Source organism: Lytechinus variegatus, chromosome 17 (assembly GCF_018143015.1).
Source record: "Lytechinus variegatus isolate NC3 chromosome 17, Lvar_3.0, whole genome shotgun sequence".
In the NCBI taxonomy this organism is placed as follows: Eukaryota; Metazoa; Echinodermata; class Echinoidea; order Temnopleuroida; family Toxopneustidae; genus Lytechinus; species Lytechinus variegatus.
The window spans coordinates 85,209-107,637 of record NC_054756.1 but is presented as its reverse complement, the minus strand read 5'-3'; the positions used below and the strand labels follow the sequence as shown (position 1 = coordinate 107,637).

The window sequence follows — 22,429 nt, the reverse complement described above, 5'->3', positions numbered from 1 at the left end:
CCTTTGATTCCAAGAGATTCAATCTCAATGTACGCCAGTAGACGACTGTATGTTTCTACTAGAGCAGGGATGTATACTTACAAGTGAATCCTTTGATACCAAGAGATTCAATCTCAATGTACGCCAGTAGACGACTATATGTTTCTACTAGAGCAGGGATGTATACTTACAAGTGAATCCTTTAATTCCAAGAGATTCAATCTCAATGTAAGCCAGTAGACGACTGTATGTTTCTACTAGAGCAGGGATGTATACTTACAAGTGAATCCTTTGATTCCAAGAGATTCAATCTCAATGTAAGCCAGTAGACGACTGTATGTTTCTACTAGAGCAGGGATGTATACTTACAAGTGAATCCTTTGATTCCAAGAGATTCAATCTCAATGTACGCCAGTAGACGACTATATGTTTCTACTAGAGCAGGGATGTATACTTACAAGTGAATCCTTTAATTCCAAGAGATTCAATCTCAATGTAAGCCAGTAGACGACTGTATGTTTCTACAAGAGCAGGGATGTATACTTACAAGTGAATCCTTTGATACCAAGAGATTCAATCGCAATGTACGCCAGTAGAAGACTGTATGTTTCTACTAGAGCAGGGATGTATACTTACAAGTGAATCCTTTGATTCCAAGAGATTCAATCTCAATGTAAGCCAGTAGACGACTGTATGTTTCTACTAGAGCAGGGATGTATACTTACAAGTGAATCCTTTGATACCAAGAGATTCAATCTCAATGTATGCCAGTAGACGACTGTATGTTTCTACTAGAGCAGGGATGTATACTTACAAGTGAATCCTTTGATTCCAAGAGATTCAATCTCAATGTAAGCCAGTAGACGACTGTATGTTTCTACTAGAGCAGGGATGTATACTTACAAGTGAATCCTTTGATTCCAAGAGATTCAATCTCAATGTAAGCCAGTAGACGACTGTATGTTTCTACAAGAGCTGGTGACAGGGCTGTACCTGGGTGTTTGTGCCATTGTAGAATCTTGTTAACAATCAGATGGATTACACTGTAGTCATATAGAGAAAAGAATTATTGAATTGGAAAAATGTTTTAATCAGAATAAAATAATTCAAGGATATAAAATATTTTGCACGAACTCCCTTTTTAATGCTCACAATCTTATTCATTATCCTAACTACTTTCTGTCGAGTTACCGGTTAAATCTCCCTCAAAATCCTCTATCTTCCTGATCAATCAATAATTGAAAAAATTGTAAATTTTCTCAATCATGAACTTAAAAAGTATAAAATAAACCCCTCAAAAAAAGTTTTGCAACTCAGTTTTGGGGGATGATATCTTTTTGGTTAATGAAGTATAAAAGATTAAACTGGTATCATTGGAAAGCTGAATTATTCTTCTTTACAATGACATGCCATTTGCTGTGATTATGTAATCATGGAATATGCAATCACCCTGAACATTGAGAAAAGTCAGAAGTGAAATGTTGCAAAATGCATTGATTTCCAACAAGAGTCTCCATTTCTATAGAATTTCCACCATGCAAGTGACAGTGAATGCACTCGGTCCATCCAAGAAACAATTGGAAATTCGCTATTGCAAACGACGCATTTTGCAACATTTCATGTCTAACATTGCTGCGTATTATCATGTCTGTGTATTTCATGATAACACTAGCATTACAAACGACACATGATTGTAAAGAAAAATAATCATGCTTTCTAAAGATATCACTTTTACACATGATGATGGCACATTAAGAAATTTATTAGCACTCAAACTTGCAGTTTGAGTTGCAGAACTCAAACATGGCATGGCAACGAATTTTGCAACATTTCATTTTTTACATTTCTGCATATGGTCAATTCCAGCGTAAAGGACATGATGTTCAGACAAATTTTTGTAATTCAAAGGTTTATACAGTAGAATAAGCAGTCTTTTGATAATTGTTACTGAGCTTATCAGACACATTTAAGTATCAGTTACATACACATGAAATTTCAAATTGTTTCATTGAACAGTTGTTGAGATATTGCACTCTTTGTGAGCGTAACGGACATGACACGAAATGGACGAAGCATTTTTACCTCCAATTGCCTATCAAAATTCCTGTGAATTCTTATATTGCATGCACCTGACATTGGTGTTAATTTAACCTTAAAATCATGCTTTATCCATAAAATGGTGTTTAACAACAGTTTTGAAGTGCATTCTGTATTCATAGCTCAAAATGTAGCGTAACGGACATGACACACGAAGTGTAACGGACATGACAGTTTCGTCCACTTTTTGTAAGCGAATATAATTTTTTTATTACAAGATATGGTACAAGTCTAATTGTTTACATGTTAAGGCTAGAGGTTAGAGACACACATCATAACTGGTAATCAGTAATATCTCCCATTATTTTGCAATTTAAGAGGGGGGCTTTCCATACAATATTTATAAAACAAAAAAATATTTAGAAAAATTTATTTTACACCCGTGAACAACAGATAGAGGGTATTTTCCAGTTACTACCATCCTCTACACCTAATTAAAAGAGAAAAAGTTGATAGTAAAGATTATTTTTTATTCATGGCTTACCATCTGATAATATACACTAGCGTAACGGACATGACACCCTTACGAAGTGAACTTCATTAGCACTTCTTAGTTTCAAAATGAAAGAAATATGAATAATGAATGTAATTATGTAGCAGCTAAGTACCTTTACTAACATTCTTAAGAAAACTATGTAGATATTATTGGCAGGTATCATTAATTTAATAGCTACAGCCTCCATGATATTTTTTATATAGAATACAATGTTTATCGTACCACTACGGCACACTGAGAAGATCAAATCTCATTTTTTGTGAGAAAAAAACAAATGTACCAGACCTATATAAATCCAAGATGAACATATTATGAAATGTATTTTATGATAAAGAATATGTACTGTAGTAGTATTAATGTCAGTTTTAAGATTTAAAAAAAATGACATTAAAAAGTATTTTAAAATTTAATAGCAGTACCTGGAAACCAATCTTTCATCATCGATTTTGTATGAGTTGAAAGGAAATCGGAATGTTTGTAAATTGCTTCTGAAATTATTTTTCATTTGAATTAAATATCATCCCGAGTATAATCATCCTTTCATCAAATCTTGGATGTTCTAAATCTTACGATGTTACTTGCTGACAAATGTGGCTGTATCTAATTTCGTTGCATTGTCCGCGCTGCTTGTGTACAAATGAAGATACATCATTCAAATCGTGATTATGGCTGACAAAAATACTATGATGACATAATTTATTGATCGCGCCACATTCCTTCCACAGCCCCTTTGCTTTGTGATATTGCAAAGAAGTGCCACTGTAGGTTCATGGATTCATAGAGCTACACCATGTAACACAGACATCTGATTCTGAATTAACAAACTTGTTTTTTTTTTAATGTGAGCCTGTGCCATCACTGATGAAGTAGAGGTTGGTGAAAGTCAGATAGTTTGAAGCAATACATGTATCATCAATGATCTCATGAATTCACACAAGTTGAAGTTTTATCATGCTCCAAACTGTCAGTGCAAACACCTAAGATAATCAATTGCATTGTTCAAACGCAAATGATGCAGATTGTGATCTAAGTATGTTGCCAGATCTAGCTGCATCTTTCCTAATATTATGTGGCATACCGTTAATTCTCAGAAAAATATACCAGAACAAGAGCTGAACTTTCATCATTCACTAACTTCTAAAAATGGCTTGAATGACATGCAGATTCTAGGAGTTATTACATCCAGCTATCCTCAAGCAATTGAGACTGACCTCAGTCTGTCACACTGAGCCTAATATTTTGTTTTTGTGAATGCTGCCTTTTGTCATATATAAGGCGTCATGTCCGTTACGCAAATTGTCATGTCTGTTACGCCATTTTTATGAAAATGAGAAGTGGTAAGGGAAAATGATTGCTACACATGGTAGGGGGTTTAATTCTAACATAGAATCTGAATCTGCAGTACCTTTAGACAAATTTCCTGTAAGCTATGAAAACTTTAAGTGAAAAACGTAACGGACATGACACTGATAATGGTAAAGAAATCACACAAATCTGAAGACAGATTTCTCTCAAATTGATGAATGGCATAAAATTTAACAATGATTTTCTGTTGATTTAAACATTAATCAACTATTCAAAAGTTAAAAGAGACCTCTGGGACCTTGTTTGTTTTTAGTAGAGACAGGAAAGATGAATTGTTTAAAAATAGCCACATTTTTACATTTTGAAATTTACTATTCTATTTTTTTGATGATGGAAAAAAACTACAAAATTTTATCAATATTGCGATTATTCTATTGGAAATTGGTACTTTATAGATTACTTTTTAACCCTAAATCTCCCGGGGTATTTTGATTCTTGTTATTCCCGGGGGTCGCGCGAGCGACGCAAAAATTTGCACGCTGGTAGTGTGCGATGTAATCTACAAGGCTGAATGGTAAAATTTTCCAAAATAATGAGATTTTATTTTATATGAATTAATTATGCTAATTTATGCATAAATCATACTTTTGCTCTAATTCACTAAATAAAGCTCCTAAAATGCTAACTTTTGGTAAAAATTTTCTTTGTAGCATTCTTAACAATCGTAATTCAAAAAAACTTTGGTTTGGAAATAAATTTCTAATGTATTTTATTGTTTTATGAATTTCTTATGTATTTCTTAGTTTTTTTACTTTTTGTTTTTTATTGTTTTTTCAATGGAAATTGTTCCAGACATAATTCTGATCATAAACAAGGCAAAATTAATTAAGTTTAATCAGTAAAAGTAGAAATAATGATACATTTATGAATTTTGGCTAAATACGCAATTTGCATTGGATTTGTACATGAAATCACGTTTATGAGCAATTTTGGGTCTGACATGCACTTGCATAATGTTGCGTAATGTCGTAACTGCATACCCAGGCGTCACAAATTTGGTCTCAAAATTTGCGCGAGACTTGAATGTAAAAAGTCAGTGAGCTGCGAGGTGAAAAAATTTCGCGCAGCAGATATATCGCGAAAATTGTTGAGGGGGGGGGGCCATTATGGCCCCCCCCCGGGAGTATTAGGGTTAAGAAAATTTGACTGCTTAAGTGAAATCTGTGACTTCATTTTTCCTCTAAAGTGAACATTTTCCATGGAATTGCCCATATTTATCATGTCTGTGTATTTCATGATAACACTAGCATTACAAATGACACATGATCGTAAAGAGGAATAATCATACTTTCCAATGATACCACTTTTACATATGATGACGGCACACTAAGAAATTTATTAGTACTCAAACTTGAGTTGCGGAACTTTTTTTGAGGGGTTTATATAGCTACATGTTATCAAATGCTATTAATTTTATATCAGTGCCCAATTGTTATGTATTTTTACAAAAGTGTACAATAAATGAAGCCCCCCCCCATTCCGATCTACCACTACATCATACCTCATCTTTGCATGAACGGTCAGTGAATCTAGGAGTGAGAGTGGAATGGGAACGGTCAATCCTACAGCCACACAAGTAGCCGGTCCAGGTAAAGGGACAGTGGAGTTAGCATTAGTACAGTAAATATAATCCACAAGGGTTTGAAGAGGTCTGGTCAACATCTCATCCACAGTGGAATCTGTATAGGGGTCATGAGAATGTCATAAATACAAATACTGGTGAGCGTTTCATAAAGCTGTTCGTAAGTTAAGAGTGACTTTAAGAACAACTGGTGATCCTTTCTTATGGCGAATGGGTATATACATTACCAATGGTTTTGTAAGAAAGGATCACCAGTCATTTTTAAAGTCACTCTTAATCTACGAACAGCTTTATGAAATGGCCCCCAGGTCATGGATTGTGAAAATATTAAAATCAGCCGTAAATGTAGTCCAGGGGATGCCTTCATGAACATTTTTGTTCGACAAGTTGTCAGATCTGACAACTTTCCTAGATTCTGATTAGCTGAGATGTACTGTTGCTATGGTAATTGTCAGATAAAATCCTTTCATGAAACACTCCCCTGATTGGATGTATGGAAGCTCTCTATCCAAAAGCTAACATAGAGGGCCTCCTTTATGTATTCTTCTACATGTTTGGGTTGAAATGACAAAAATATCCCCAAAATGCATGAAATATATGCTATAATCCATAAGCTAATTATTTAAAAAATGCATAATTGAATAAAATACATCACACCATCATATACAGCATGTGAAGATCCATCAGCATGCAAATTTTCAAGTTCAAAAGATCTTGTGTTTTAGTTATCAATGGGGGCCTCCGAGGATTACAAATAGGGTCATAAGGTGACATTATACAATTCATTTTCAGCAAAGTAGCTGCTAACTCTCATTTTATGTTACCATAACAATGAACTAACTGGGCATGGTGACTCAGTGGTAGAGCGCCCTCCTTATGAATGGGAGGTTGTGGGTTCGATACCCAGACAAGTAATACCAAAGACTTACAAAAATGGGACCATACACCTTGCTAGGCACCCAGCATTTAAAATGGAGAAAGGTGATAATAACATATTATTTCATGCAGGGCCCACTGGTAGAGCAGTTTTCCATCTGAAGTGGCTACTCTGGGTGAATAAAGCGTTATTATTATTACTTACATGCGTTAAATTGCAATGCTATCCTGTAGTCTGATAAAGGGAGATGTTGAGTTTTGTACGTCTGTTGCAAGTATCTATCAAAATAAAGAAATTTAAAGAAAATTTTAATAAAGGTCATAGAATAATATGAAAATTATATGTTTTCACCTAAACAGGCTACACATGACCTGAATATAATAAATAGGTTCAAGAGAATACCCACAGGCATGTATATCACAAAAGAAATAAATCAATGCATACTACAAAGTAACCCCAAAATCTAATTAGAACATTGTCTCTTAAATATCCACACATGAGCCCCAAGCTGATTCCTCAAATGATTATTCAGATCTCAATAGAGCAAGGCATTTCAATATATATTACAACCTCTTTGACCTTTGTCATTGACCTTAATACTCCCAAACTATAAGATTGTGATCAATCCAAAACCCTTGAACCAAGTTAAAACTTGATCTGTCAAGCAGTGCTTTGATCATCGCCAGAATAAATGACATGCTTGTTGAAAGTTTGCATGAAACATCAGCAGTAAATAAATGGATGAATTTTATGCTTCTGGCAACCAACAATGGCATATGACTCACTCAAGATGCGTCTTGATAGCCGGTGGGGGTGGCCTTTGTAATGCAGATTTCTCTTTGTCTTTCTCCTTCTCTTTCTTATGGTCTAGATGATTCCAGATACAAGCCATTGAGAAGACATGTGTACACATGGATTGGTTAATATCTGGTACAGGAAGACCCTACAGGAAGGTGATTCACAGAGAATAAAGTTAAATCAAGTTAAAATATAACTGATTAGTGGGTGCAGGTAGACCACTTCATCAAGGTTTCCCCTTCTTTTATACAAATAGTGCAGTGGGTTCTTAGTGTGCAAAGTTAGTAACTCTCTTCTACAGGGCCTACATTTGTGTTTAGCCTTCATCCATGGTACAGGGGAGAGACGTTACACACAATGCAGGCTTCTGTCATCAGTCCAGGGTGGATTTGAACCCATGGCTGTTGGTTTGATAGAAGACGCTTTACCAACTGGGCTAACAAGCTTCAATGAAAATACAGTTGATTAATGAAACTAATATTGTTATACATTTGAATTAGAACTTGTTGTCCATTTTATGAGTTGTAAGAATCAACAAATACTCATTCTCTGGCAGTTGCCATCGGAATAAATCAGCCAATCAATAATCTAGGATTTAGTCAGTGCTTAATGCTGTTGTCGATAGGCCTCATATCGAAATTGATGTCGACATACGAAGGATTTTCAATGTTTCCGACATGTCGACATGCACGCAGCCACATCGACATGCAAACATTAAATAAAACGGGGTCTAGCCCAAAGTCACGAGTATAAAGCTTAGCTGAAAAGTTGGAAGCTTTTATCCACAGTAAGTGGCGCGATTAAAAGGTTTATTCAGCTATAAAGCGGCACATAAATAAAAAAAAATACCTGCGAGCTGCGCGGCAGCAGAAATACGTCAGTGCCTGAGTGTGGGCTGGCCTGCCCGATCGAGCTAGCTGCCGCGCCCCTCGACGATCGATCGCGAGCGTAGCGTAGCCGTAGTAGCATTCACCGTACCCATCCATATGTACCCATCGCTATTCACCGTGCTTGATAATACGTTGCTCCTCAATGCATTACTTTTCACATAAACGTTTTTGTCAAAGTTGTGACCGCCGCAATTGAGCGCTTAATTCAAATCACGAAGTCACAGAAAACTTCCCTTCCTTCGTTTGGAGATCGTTGCACGGATCGCCGCGGAAGTGATACTGAAATTATCGGTCGATTTTTATTATTTTTTACTGTCAATTTGAGGAGCTTGCGTTTGCAGCACATGTGTACCAGCGTATAATACGCAATGATCACTATTGTAATTGGTGATTCTCAAATTGGCTCCGAGTTCGAGACCGGATCGTGGTACAAAACTTGATTCTCCAGAAAAAGATGTGGATTAAATCGGTGATTTTGAAAGTGAATTCACTCTAGCTTAGTGAAAATATGTTTTCCCGAACTGAGCCTGTATTATATAGATCTAGATCTAGTGTGGGGATATTCTTCGTGTCAAGGTGAATACGTTTGATTGAGAGTGTTATGTTCCACGATCGAATGATTTTTTTTGTTAGGGAGCCTAGGCTAAATTACGGTCCCTTTTTCATGTCGACATTGTCGATGTCGGGATTAATTTTTAAGCGACATGTCGACATGGATTTTTGTTCCCGACAACAGCACTATAGTCAGTACTTATGGCTGTCTGCAGACAAATGTTGATGAAACATCCCCTAGGCAGTAAACTTGTTATATTCTGTTGATTTGATGATTACCACAGTAAAATTAATCTTAAAGTGCTCTCAGTTTACACTAGTTAAATGGATAATTCATGTTGTTTACCCAGTTTCATCATCAATATATCATATTTACTCTCTTATATTAAATGATAAAGTCATCAGCTCACTTGCTTGAAGGAAAGTTGGGAACATCAGGGGAGGATTTCATCAGAATTAGTCATCTGACAAGCTTGTCAGATCTGGGCCCCATCTTACAAAGAGTTACGATTGATCCAATCAAATGTAACTCAATTGAAATCCATTAGGGTCATCATTTTTTCTACAGGATATTTTCACAATGTCCTTTGTAAACAAAGAGAAGCACAGTGAATTTTCAAGAAAACAATGAATGCATGAATATGCATCATAGCTAGAAAATATTTTTAACAAACATGCATAATAGATGTTGATGATGCTGGCCATTCGTAGTTGCGATAATCGGATCAATCGCAATTCTTTGTAAGACGGGGCCCCAGGGGCCATTTGTAAAAAGACTTGTGGTCCATCCAATCAATCGCAACTATGGAAAGCAAGCAAAATCAACATACAAAATGCATGTTTGTTCAAAAAAATTTCTAGATATAATGTATATTATTGAATTCATTGACTCTGTGACAAATTGGTGTGTTCTCCTTTGTTTACAAAGGATATTTTGCAATTTTCCTGTAAAAAAAATTATTAAATTGATGGATTTCCATTGAGTTATGATTGATTGGATCAATCGTAACTCTTCGTAAAACAGGGCCATGAAATCTGTCTCTGTGTCAATTGACTGATGCACTAATGTATGTTTGATGTTGTTTTAAGGTTTGCATGGTGGCATGTACAATCCACATGGTGTACCGTAAACCACATCAGCGATAATGTATGTTTGTTACTATACATGTAGTTACTTGCCAATAAAAAAAGTCAGATAAAACAATCAACAAGTCCTTTCATGGAATGGTCCCTTGGTAGGACATCATGCATATTGGCTGAGCCCAATAAAGACACAACCAACAGGCATACCCATAGCATGTCAGGTGACAGCAAATCATTATCTAATGAAAGCTGAAGATAAACAGACCTTCTTCTCAGGGTAGAGCAGATCAGCAAGGCTAAGTACAGGTAGGAAATCAGTCAGCGGAGCTTTCTTAATACTACCAGAGATGAACTGAAGAAGAACCCACATCAGACGATCACGTCCTTTTCTAAGGTTACGTCCACTCAGCTGAAACAAAGAAAATAATATTCATGATCAATCCTTTGCTCTCTACATTATGGAGACTACCCCTGCTGGATTATTTTCAAAGATGATGGGGCAAACTTTAAAATGATTGATATATTCTCAAATCCAATACAAACAAGAGTTAAAAACTGATGAGACAACATTCTGTGTGTATTATGAGTGCACAGCATAGGATTAGAGCTTGATAGAGTTTATACAATTAAACAGGAACTAGTATCTTTTGTTCATGTGGAGTGTCAATAAGATTGAACAAATACAAGCTGGCACTGGTCAAGTAGTCAAATTATTATTGGCAAGTTTTCAAACAAGTAAGTGGCGCATAGGAGGTAAGTCATGTACATTAACATCTATACTAACAATTCTATAGAACAGATGTTCCCAGGTAATGAAAGAGATTGACCACTGAATAGGAAACAACGGTTGATCTAGACAGTACCTTAGTGGCGTTACTATAATTGACTATATCATAATATTGAAACTCACCTTCTGATGCAGTGACTCTACCATACTAGGAAAACTAACAAACTGGAAGAGGGCAAAGATAATGAGTTGTGTAGAAAGGTGTTGCCAGGGTGCCATTGGCCAGGATGATTGGTTGCCATCTTGTTGCTCCGCCTTCTCCATCGCTATGATCAGCAAATTGGCAATCTCTTCCTCAAGAGGTAAACTCTTCTGTTTTTGCTAAATGGAGAAGTGAAATCATTTTGTTTCATTACAATGCATTCACTCTTTTTTTTTGTCTTAAACACATAAAGTATTATATGTTGGGTCCTGATAATGTGTACACATAGAATATGATAAAAACTTACAAGTATGTGACCAAGATAAGATGGTAAGGGATACTGTGAGCTGAAAAAAGAGCAGACTCAGACATCAATTCACCCTAATGTATCTCAAATGTGACAGTTGAGTTAATGTACCATATAAAAAATGCATTCAAATTCCTTACAAGTTGTTTCAAAACAATACAAATCTTGCAAAGAATACTGTACATGGGCTTGAACACCTCGTTGCTTGAATATGTAATGAAACAAATTAAGGAATATAATAAGAAAATAAATTATACTGTAGAAGGCTTTATTCAGTAAAATTTGGAGCAACGGCAAATGGTGAATAAAACATGAGAGTAGTATGTTGTCTTACCCCTTTATTGAGTGCTAGAATCGTGCAGATCATATCCCTTGAATAGGGTTGCTTTAATACATAGCGTAGCAGATCAGTCTGAGGTTTAACAGTCTCCTGAACAATGAATGAAAATGAAATTTTCTTGTAATCTTTGGAAATCCATTTCACAAATCATCTTCTCAGTGATTACTGGAAAATTGTTATAAGCTACTGAAATCATTGCATCTGATTGGCTGAGAGAAAATATTGTCAGTGGTTTGTTGAAACCATCTCAGGAAAACATATTTTAAAATTATGACAAAAGTAGAAAATTTCTCTAAGAGTTAGATGACTGTTTTCAGACAATATGAAGTTGGTAATGGTTTTATCATCATCATCATCATCATCATCATTTTCTTCATGATCATTTTCTCCATGATAATTTTCTTCATCATCATCTTCATCATCATCATCATCATCATCATCACCATCATCAATCTCATAATAATGATGATAATTGATGATTGATGGTGATGATGATACCACTGACATAATACCAAAATACAGTGTTTTCTGTGCTGTCTTCAAAAATTTAAATTTGAGATACAAAGTTTCAAAAGCCAACTGATGTTATGGCAGACAAAATCATGGACCTTACTCAGATCCCTAAGAGCCAAATCTGGAACCGGTTTCTCAAAAGACTTAAAGGGTTGTTGTAACTATGAAAACTACAATGTTAACAGGGCTCAGTATCCAATTACAATCAAGGTTTCCAAGGTAGCTATAATAACAAAGTTACTTTATGAAACGGACCCCTAAAGAAAGAAGTGAGAAAACATTGAAAATATAACTATTGGTATAAAGTTAACAACTATGAAAAGACACATTCTGAGCAAACAATGAAGAAAAAATAAATGAACCATGAAGTTAAACCTTTATCAAATGACAAATGTAATAGGAATTTGCAATAAAGAAAAATAGACAGAGAGATAGAGGGGAAATTAAGAATAAGATGAACAAATTTTATACAATTTTTTAAATAATAGTGAAAAAAATAAGATAAGCTGATACAAATAGTGTGAATCAAATCCTAAAATATAAGATATACCCTGATAGGATAAAAGATAGATAAGAAGTAGTAATTTCTCATTTTGAATAATTACACATAATCCTGAGTTATAGCAATCACTGACCGGTTCAAATGGAAGGAGCCCTCTAGTGGGGAAAGCAAGCGTAACTGGATCCAATCTCCAAGAATTACTGGTATTGTTGAAATGACCAATTACAGGTAGTAAAAGACTCCGCCCTAAAAAAAATCAACAATGAAAATGACAGTAAAACAAGAGCGTGATTTGAGCTTGAAGATAAGAAATAAAAAATCCATAGATTCATTTACTATTGCTGTTCCATGCAATCTTTACAACCTGAAAAAGAGGTTTGGTTCGAGGTCTGTTTTTTAAATATTGATTGAAATAAAGCTCAAAACCTCCTCTATCAAGGATCTTTAATTATCAAGAAAACACATTTTCATATTTTCTCTCACACATTCAGGTTGAATATTTTGTTTAAGACAGATCCCTATGGAAAAACATCTTAATATTAATAAAAAATGAATGTACATGTTTACAGCAATATAGCAATTGAATAATAAAGAATAGATGAGAAAGATACATACCTGTAACTGTGATAAGATTAGCAACAGGTTTGAAGGAGTCCACATAGTTTGCAAGTTCCTCGCCAATGGCCTGATAGAGACAGGTCAAAACAGGTGAAAACAACAACAATTATGTCAGATCATAGACAGGGTACTGCTAGCATTGAAATCATTTGATAACTCAATAAGCAGATTTATTCTAATAAACAAATGAATTCATATTCTCTCATTCTTCCATGGTAACAGACATCATCATTTGGGGTGTTGTGATCTAGTGGCTAAGACTCTAGTCTTCCAATCTGAAGGATGTGGGTTTGATTCCAAGCTAAGGAGCGTTTTCCCTCAGTAAAACATTTACCCACATTTTGCTGCACTCAACCCAGGTTAGGTAAATGGGTACCAGCAGGAAGTAATTCCTCAAAAAGCTGTGTGCACCGGAATCAGTAGACTAGCTTAGCCGGGTCAATATAGGAGTGACCTAACAAGGTGGATACATGCCCTATCCCATTATCATCCTATCTAATCTTATTATTTGCACAGCTATGATTAATTTGAGGGCTGAACTCAACTTGTAATTGATTGTATTACGATTTACGAAACATCCCCTAATGTACAATGCTTACTTAGCTTGTTGTACGCGATCAAATGGGAGGCGAATGTCAAACATTCGTACCGTTGCACACAAGAAGTACCATCCAAAATGTACCGTTGCACGGCTTTAGGAGGTGACGTCACAATGCGATTTCATTGGATAAGGTAACAATGCGTGTACAGCCCGCTGGCTAAATGCGCAATGCTGTCCAAGATCATGTGCGCTTGTGGGCCCGGCTTGTGGGATTTTGCTTTTTGCTTTCAATATTTTTGCTCCCTTTTCATAGATTACTGGAGGGAAAAACTCTTGTTTTTTCATATTTTCGCTAGATTCCGAGGCGTTGTACAACACAAATAGCGAATATTCTTATTCGTGCAATAGTGCGAGATTTCGCATTTGGTGAAAGAAACGCTCTATTCAACTCGGCTAACGCCTCATGCGAAATCTCGCACTATCGCACTTATGCCTATTCGCTATTTGTATATTGTACAACGCCTACTTAGCTTGTTGTACGCGAGCAAATGGGAGGCAGAATGTCAAACATTCGTACCGTTGCACACAAGAAGTACCATCCAAAATGTACCGTTGCATGGCTTTAGGAGGTGACGTCACATTACAAAATTGATTTCGCTCAGTAAAATTGAAGGTGCAATACACGCACAAGCCTGCTGGCTAAATGCGCAATGCTGCCCATGGCATAATGTGAGCTTGTGGGATTTTAATTTTCGCTTTCAGTTTTTTTTGCTCCCTTTTCATAGATAACTGCAGGGAGAAACTTTTTTTTTAACATTTTCTCTAAATTTCGAGGCATTGAACAACACAAATAGCGAATATTCTTATTCGTGCGAGATTTTGCATTCAGTGAAAGAGACGCTCTATTCAACGAGGCGTAAGTAGAAAAGTCCATCTTTCTTTCACCTCATGTGAAATCTCATACCATCACACTCATGCCTATTTGCTATTTGTATAATATTGCAGACATAATAAAGAAAGATTTTACCCAATGTATGGCTGGTCCATTCTCAGGAAACAATTTAAGCATCTCAGTTACAGCAAAGTAAGCCGGTAGCAGACAGTTATTACGGTCTATTATATGGAGTACAACCTAATGATTAAAATAAATGAAAAGAAACAGATAAGTTATATGGCTAATCATTGAATAGCAAACAAATAATGTACAGCTTTGAGTGAATTAGCTCAAATTAGCACATATAAGTTTTGTAACTATCTAGAGTTACAATGCTATTCTATATAAAGTGGTATCAATGGGGGCAAAATTCACTCTTGTTTTATAAGACAATGCAAGACTTGGACAAAAAATAGATGCTCTGCATTTCCATCTTTAATGGCAGCAAGGTCATATGTTGTACTTTATAAATAAACTTGTTCATAAATTCACACAACAATTGCAATACAAATATTATATTATTAAAATAAGTTGCAAATGTCTTCATACATTACCTTGGTGACTGCATCCAACTGCCTGCCTGTTGATACATTAACACTCTTAGGAATGTCCTTAATGATCTCTAGGATGAGACGTAGAACATCACGACATCCCTGAAAGAAAAGATTTGATTGATTGTAAGATGAACATCACAATATCCCTGAAAGAAAAGATTTGATTGATTATAAGATGAACATCACAATATCCCTGAAAGAAAAGATTTGATTGATTGTAAGATGAACATCACAATATCCCTGAAAGAAAAGATTTGATTGATTGTAAGATGAACATCACAACATCCCTGAAAGAAAAGATTTGATTGATTATAAGATGAACATCACAACATCCCTGAAAGAAAAGATTTGATTGATTGTAAGATGAACATCACAATATCCCTGAAAGAAAAGATTTGATTGATTGTAAGATGAACATCACAATATCCCTGAAAGAAAAGATTTGATTGATTGTAAGATGAACATCACAACATCCCTGAAAGAAAAGATTTGATTGATTGTAGATGGACATCACAATATCCCTGAAAAGAAAAGATTTGATTGTAAGATGAAAATCACAATATCCCTTAAAGAAAAGATTTGATTCATTGTAAGATGAACATCACAACATCCCTTAAAGAAAAGATTTGATTGATTATAAGATGAAAATCACAACATCCCTGAAAGAAAAGATTTGATTGATTGTAAGATGAAAATCACAATATCCCTGAAAGAAAAGATTTGATTTATTGTAGATGGACATCACAATATCCCTGAAAGAAAAGATTTGATTGATTATAAGATGAAAATCACAACATCCCTGAAAGAAAAGATTTGATTGATTATAAGATGAAAATCACAACATCCCTGAAAGAAAAGATTTGATTGATTATAAGATGAAAATCACAACATCCCTGAAAGAAAAGATTTGATTGATTGTAAGATGAAAATCACAATATCCCTGAAAGAAAAGATTTGATTTATTGTAGATGGACATCACAATATCCCTGAAAGAAAAGATTTGATTGATTATAAGATGAAAATCACAACATCCCTGAAAGAAAAGATTTGATTGATTATAAGATGAACATCACAACATCCCTTAAAGAAAAGATTTGATTGATTATAAGATGAAAATCACAACATCCCTGAAAGAAAAGATTTGATTGATTGTAAGATGAAAATCACAATATCCCTGAAAGAAAAGATTTGATTTATTGTAGATGGACATCACAATATCCCTGAAAGAAAAGATTTGATTGATTATAAGATGAAAATCACAACATCCCTGAAAGAAAAGATTTGATTGATTATAAGATGAAAATCACAACATCCCTGAAAGAAAAGATTTGATGGATTATAAGATGAACATCACAACATCCCTGAAAGAAAAGATTTGATTATAAGATGAATATCACAATATCCCTGAAAGAAAAGATTTGATTATAAGATGAATATCACAACATCTCTTAAAGAAAAGATTTGATTGATTGTAAGACGAACATTACGTCGAGTCTCTCTACTACTCATCATCTCTACTCGCCGACTCAAGCCAGCATCTCCTCATCAGCTCTACTACTCAAGCTGTTCTCACTCAACATTCCTTCTGGTTTACTCTACTCTCAAATCTCCACTTTCTCGCCTATCCACTTCTTCTCTTCTTCTATCCACTGTTTCTATAACACTCCACATGGTGTACCGTAAACCACATCAGCAATTGTACATGCCACCATGCAAACCTTCAAACAACACCTGAACATTACGATATCCCTGAAAGAAAAAAAAAGATTTATTATAAGATGAATATCACAACATCCCGGAAAAAATATATATAATTTTAAGATGAACATCACAACATCCCTGACAGAAAAGATTTGACTATAAGATGAATATCACAACATCCCTGAAAGAAAAGATTTGATTTATTATAAGATGAATATCACAATATCCCTGAAAGAAAAGATTTGATTGATTATAAGATGAATATCACAACATCCCTGAAAGAAAAGATTTGATTTATTATAAGATGAATATCACAACATCCCTGACAGAAAAGATTTGACTATAAGATGAATATCACAACATCCCTGAAAGAAAAGATTTGATTTATTATAAGATGAATATCACAACATCCCTGAAAGAAAAGATTTGATTTACTATAAAATGAATATCACAACATCCCTGAAAGAAAAGATTTGATTAAATGTAAGACGAATATTACAATATCCCTGAAAGAAAAAAAATGATTTATTATAAGATGAATATCACAACATCCCTGAAAGAAAATATTTGATTTTAAGATGAACATCACAACATCCCTGAAAGAAAAGATTTGATTGATTATAAGATGAACATCACAATATCCCTTAAAGAAAAGATTTGATTGAATGTAAGACGAACATTACAATATCCCTGAGAGAAAAAAATTGATTTATTATAAGATGAATATCACAACATCCCCTGAAAGAAAAGATTTAATTTAAGATGAACAATACATCACAACATCCCTGAAAAAAAATTGATCGATTGCAAGATGGACATCACAATATCCCTGAAAGAAAAGATTTGATTGATTGTAAGATGAACATCACAATATCCCTGAAAGAAAAGATTTGATTGATTGTAAGATGAACATCACAATATCCCTGAAAGAAAAGATTTGATTGATTGTAAGATGAACATCACAATATCCCTGAAAGAAAAGATTTGATTGATTGTAAGATGAACATCACAATATCCCTGAAAGAAAAGATTTGATTGATTGTAAGATGAACATCACAATATCCCTGAAAGAAAAGATTTGATTGATTGTAAGTCTACACTAGTCAATTACTAAGTTAGTCAGTCAGGGAAAACGTCAAAGGACTTCGGCAATGGTAGACGGTCAACGAGTTGATTCCAATATTCCAAAGAAGTTCTTCAGATCAGGTTCCATATTTTAAAGAAATGAAGATATAGAAATAAAAGGACTCTTGGACTTTAAGCAGTAACACAGTAAACTGTTTGATTATATTTAGATTATTGATCATTAAAATAATGAATTGATCAGGAAGAGTTAATGGTTGCATTACTGGATTGTATTGCAAGGTATGATCTCCGTTGAATTTGATGATTGTTTTATATTGAATACTTTACCATATTTTATGTTTTGAAGTATCGTAATTATTGTTCCAAGGAACACTTGAACTTGAAGATTGAAATTGAATTTAATTTCCTTAAAGTATTGTCTTCATTGTTACTTTGAGTTCTGTATTTAAGAAGTTGCCACTGGACCAACAAGTCATCACACCCTATCCATGGCTGTGACATTTGGGGGCTCGTCCAGGAGACAACTGATTAAATACAATAGTTCTCAGTAATTGTTCATTTTAATGTATGTTATACTCTGACCTCTCGCATATCAGATTTTGTCACTTTACAGGTAGTCTTGGAACAGTTTCTGTGACAGTACAGACAAGTTGTTTTGGTCTTCTCATTGTGGGTTTTTCCTCTGCCATAGAGAGAATGCATAATTGATTAATTGCTGCACATTTATAGTAAAGTGTTGGTACTTGGGTCTTAAACATTTGTTAGGCATGGATTTTACAAAATAATTGTTAGATTTAGGTAATGAGTTTGGTCTCTCAGGACAGGGATTGTTAGAATTTGTTGACAGTAAGGAAAGGCTAGCTGAAGAAGAAAAAGTTAGAGTAAGGGGGGATGAACAAAGAGAATTAGAAATTCTAGAGAAACAGATTGCATTGGAAAATGTCAGGAAAGAGAATGTGCTTCTTACCGGACGCAGATTCACGCCATAGTTTAACAAAATCCCATAAGTTGCCCCATTTTGTAGAGGGCAAGGACAATATAGATGCATATTTGGAATGCTTTGAGCGATATGCTACCACTCAAGAATGGCCAAGTGCAACTTGGGCTATCAAATTGGGCGCTCTGTTACAAGGAAAAGCCTTAGAAGTATACAGTAGGTTAGGTTTAGATGAGGCCCATGATTATCCTGTATTGAAGGAAGCTTTGTTAAGGAGATTTCAGTTGTCTGCAATTGATTTTCAGAAAAAGTTTTATACTGCAGAACCAGAGGCTGATGAGTCAGCATGGCAGTATGTAGTTAGACTACTGCATTATTTTGATAGGTGGCTAGATCTAATAGGAACTAATAGGACCTATGATGATTTAAAGGACTTAATAGTTAGGCAACAATTTCTAGATCGGTGTGGTCCAGGGATGCCAGTGTTCTTGAAAGAACGTACCCCTAAGTCGGTTAAGGAAGTAACAGATTTGGCGGAAGGATAAGTTGCCGCACATGGAGGTCAGTTTAGGGTCCTAAAGCATAATCATAGGCATAGCTTTGGTAGTGATAGACCAATAGATTCTCATAAGGAGAAAATAGGTTTGCAGAAACCTGTAACTAATCATTGTACCAAAGATAAGAAACAAATAGGACCCTGCTTTGTATGTGGTAAGGGCACCTAGCTAAGGACTGTTGGAGTAAGAATATGTCCCAGGCAAGTGTAGGTCTCATAGATAAGGAATCTAAGACACCAAATCGTCAAAAAGGACGTTAAGACAAACAGAGTGAGGAAGAACTAAAAGGAACAATGAAAATGCTTCTTGTCCAATTAATTCCTCTTCTGCTCAGGATAGTGAAACTGAGCAGGGATTGTTTCTAGTTACAGCATCGATGGAGCCTGCGCAATTAAAGAGACGCGCTGCGAAGAATAAAGCTAGAAAGTGCTTGAAAATGTGCGCATCATGTAAGGAAAAGTTGCGCTCACGTATGAAACATGTGTATGACGGCAGCATAGGGTCTCATAAAGCTACAGTGCTTCGCGATACTGGTTGCTCAGGTGTAGTAATTAAAAGGTCTTTGGTAGAGTCTAACCAAATGAAAGGCAAGACTAGGTTGTGTATCTTGATAGATGGTACTCTTCGTAGGTATCCCACCGCGAAAGTTCACATACACACTCCGTTCTTTTCTGGAGATGTGGAAGCCCTTTGTATGAAGTCCCCAGTCTTTGATATAATTCTAGGGAATATAGATAATGTACTACCACCAGGGAGTAGTCATGATTCAGGGAGACTTAAAGCAAGGGTAGACATTGCTACACAAACTGAAGAGTCAGATGATAGTAGTAGTATCAGTAGAGATGATTTAGTCAATCCTAAATCGGAAGTAAATGTAGCAAGAGTAACCAATGTTTCTACTGGAAGTGAAGATGCTACAGCTGTAGGAATGGCAATGCAAACTCATGCACAGAGTAAGGAAGGTAAGAAACCCCCTAGGGCTCATAAGGTTCCTTTGCCCATTCCAGATATGTCCCCAGATGACATAAGGAAAGCTCAAGAGGATGACAAAACACGAGATAAGTTAAGGTCATATGCCAAGTCTGGGCTAGATAGAGGTAGAAGTGATTGATATTATTTCATAGAAAATGGATTTAATTACTTTATCGGAAATTTCAACAAAAAAGTGTAATACAGGGTAATGCAGTACCCAACTTGTCATGCCCCAAACGTACAGTAAACTGGTGATAAAGTGTTATCAAATTTCTATTGGCCAGGAGTAAATTCTGGTGTCACCAGATTTTGCCAGTCTTGTGATGTCTGTCAGAGGACAATTCCCAGAGGTAGGGTACCCCGTGTCCCCTTAGGTAAGATGCCTGTCATAGATGTAACCCTTTAAACGGGTAGCTATCGATTTAGTGGGCCTCATTCAACCTGTTACCGCACGTAAGAATAGATATATCCTTACAGTTGTAGATTGTGCAACAAGATATCCTGAAGCAGTGGCTTTGCCGAATATTGAGATAGAAGCACTTGTAGAGATATTTGCGCAAATTGGTATGTCAAGCAAATTTTATGTGATCAAGGCGCTCAATTTACGTCTAGTCTCTTTCGCGAGGTCAGTCGTCTACTTTCCATAAGGCATCTCATTACCACCCCAAACCATCCGGCTTTCAATGGCTTAGTAGAGAACTTCAATGGAACGCTTAAGCAGATCCTGCGTAGGATATGTGCAGTTTGCCCCTCCGATTGGGATCACAATCTTGTATCTGTCTTGTTTGTATATCGCGAGGCTCCTCAGTCTTCTATGGGATTTTCACCATTTGAGCTCATATATGGGCGCAGTGTGAGAGGGCCCCTATTAATCTTGAAAGAACTTTGGTCAGGTCAGTTACCTAATCATGAAGTTAAGACAGAGTATCAGCATACTGTTGATCCTAGAGAACATCTAGAGATGACACTAGATGCAGCTCAACAGGAATTTAGAAAGTCAATGGCTAAGAGTACCAAGCACTACAACAGAAAGAGTAGAGATAGACAATTTAGGCCAGGTGATAAGGCACTTCTTCTTTTGCCTACAGATCACAATAAATTACTGCTTCAATGGAAGGGACCATTTAGTGTTGTTCATAAACTAAGTGATCAGGACTATAGGCTAGATGTAAATGGAACAATGAAGACGTTCCATGCCAATATGTTAAAGAAATAAATAGAAAGAGAAGTAGATGTATGTCAGGAAGAGGCTCAGTCAAATATTGATTCAAATCTAGAAATTGATGCACAGGCTACCATTGTAGATGAAATTGAATTTAGAGTAGGATCAGGACAGGAAATGTCTCGTGTCATAGACTCTGAACCAATATCCAATAAACTCGGTATCCAACTTCAGGTATTTGAACCAACGGAAACGATTAAGGATGTTTCGTTAAGTGCCGATATGAATAGGGAACAATTAGGACAGGTAAAGTCCCTTCTGACTAGCTTTCAAGATGTTCTGACCGATGTCCCAGGGAGGACAAACTCAGGAGAGCATTCGGTGAAGCTCACCTCCTCACCCAACGAGGCAGAGAACATATCCTGTGCCTCATTCCATGAAAAATGTAATTGAGCAAGAAACACAAAAAAAATGATCAGAATGGGTGCTATAGAACCATCAGACTCACCCTATTCATCCCCCATAGTTTTGGTAAGGAAGTCTGGAAGTAACCCGTTTCGTATCGACTTTTGTCTACTTAACAGTATTACAGTCTTTGATGCTGAACCAATACCCAATCCAGATGTGATATTTGCTAATTTTTCAGGATCCAAGTTCTTCTCCAAGCTGGATTTGTCGAAAGGCTATTGGCAAATACCACTTTCACAAGAGGCGAAGGAGAAGACTGCATTTCGAAGTCCCAATGGACTTTTTCAATTTCATGTTATGCCTTTCGGGCTAGTGAACGCTCCCGTGACTTTTAGTAGGGTCATGCGTGTGTTTTTGCAAGGGATGTCCAATGTTCATAACTATCTTGAAGACGTACTTATTTACACAAGTACTTGGGAAGAGCATCTGCAAGTATTTGAAGTATTTGCTTGGCCAAATACTTCAGTTCTGCTCTAGACCTAGCAAATGTCAGATAGATTGTAAACAAGTAGATTTTCTAGGACATATAGTAGAAGAGGCCAAGTTGAAACCTCACCAAGACAAGGAAGAGAAAATTCTTACTGCCCCT

The 22,429-nt window shown here is 35.8% G+C and overlaps 1 protein-coding gene across 1 annotated transcript in view; it reads right to left on the bottom strand.

Annotated features, from left to right (window-relative positions):
- The window catches only part of LOC121430898 (mediator of RNA polymerase II transcription subunit 23-like), a 70,049-nt gene that overhangs the window by 27,139 nt on the left and 20,481 nt on the right, over window positions 1–22,429 (bottom strand). Inside the window, exons 7-17 of the mRNA XM_041628325.1 lie at window positions 14,958–15,056; window positions 14,497–14,601; window positions 12,926–12,995; window positions 12,444–12,556; window positions 11,290–11,385; window positions 10,630–10,827; window positions 9,985–10,128; window positions 7,182–7,339; window positions 6,601–6,674; window positions 5,439–5,616; window positions 883–1,022 (exon numbers count right to left, since the gene is read on the bottom strand). Coding sequence (XP_041484259.1) covers window positions 883–1,022; window positions 5,439–5,616; window positions 6,601–6,674; window positions 7,182–7,339; window positions 9,985–10,128; window positions 10,630–10,827; window positions 11,290–11,385; window positions 12,444–12,556; window positions 12,926–12,995; window positions 14,497–14,601; window positions 14,958–15,056 — 1,375 coding nt within the window. The remainder of the gene's footprint in view (window positions 1–882; window positions 1,023–5,438; window positions 5,617–6,600; window positions 6,675–7,181; window positions 7,340–9,984; window positions 10,129–10,629; window positions 10,828–11,289; window positions 11,386–12,443; window positions 12,557–12,925; window positions 12,996–14,496; window positions 14,602–14,957; window positions 15,057–22,429) is intronic.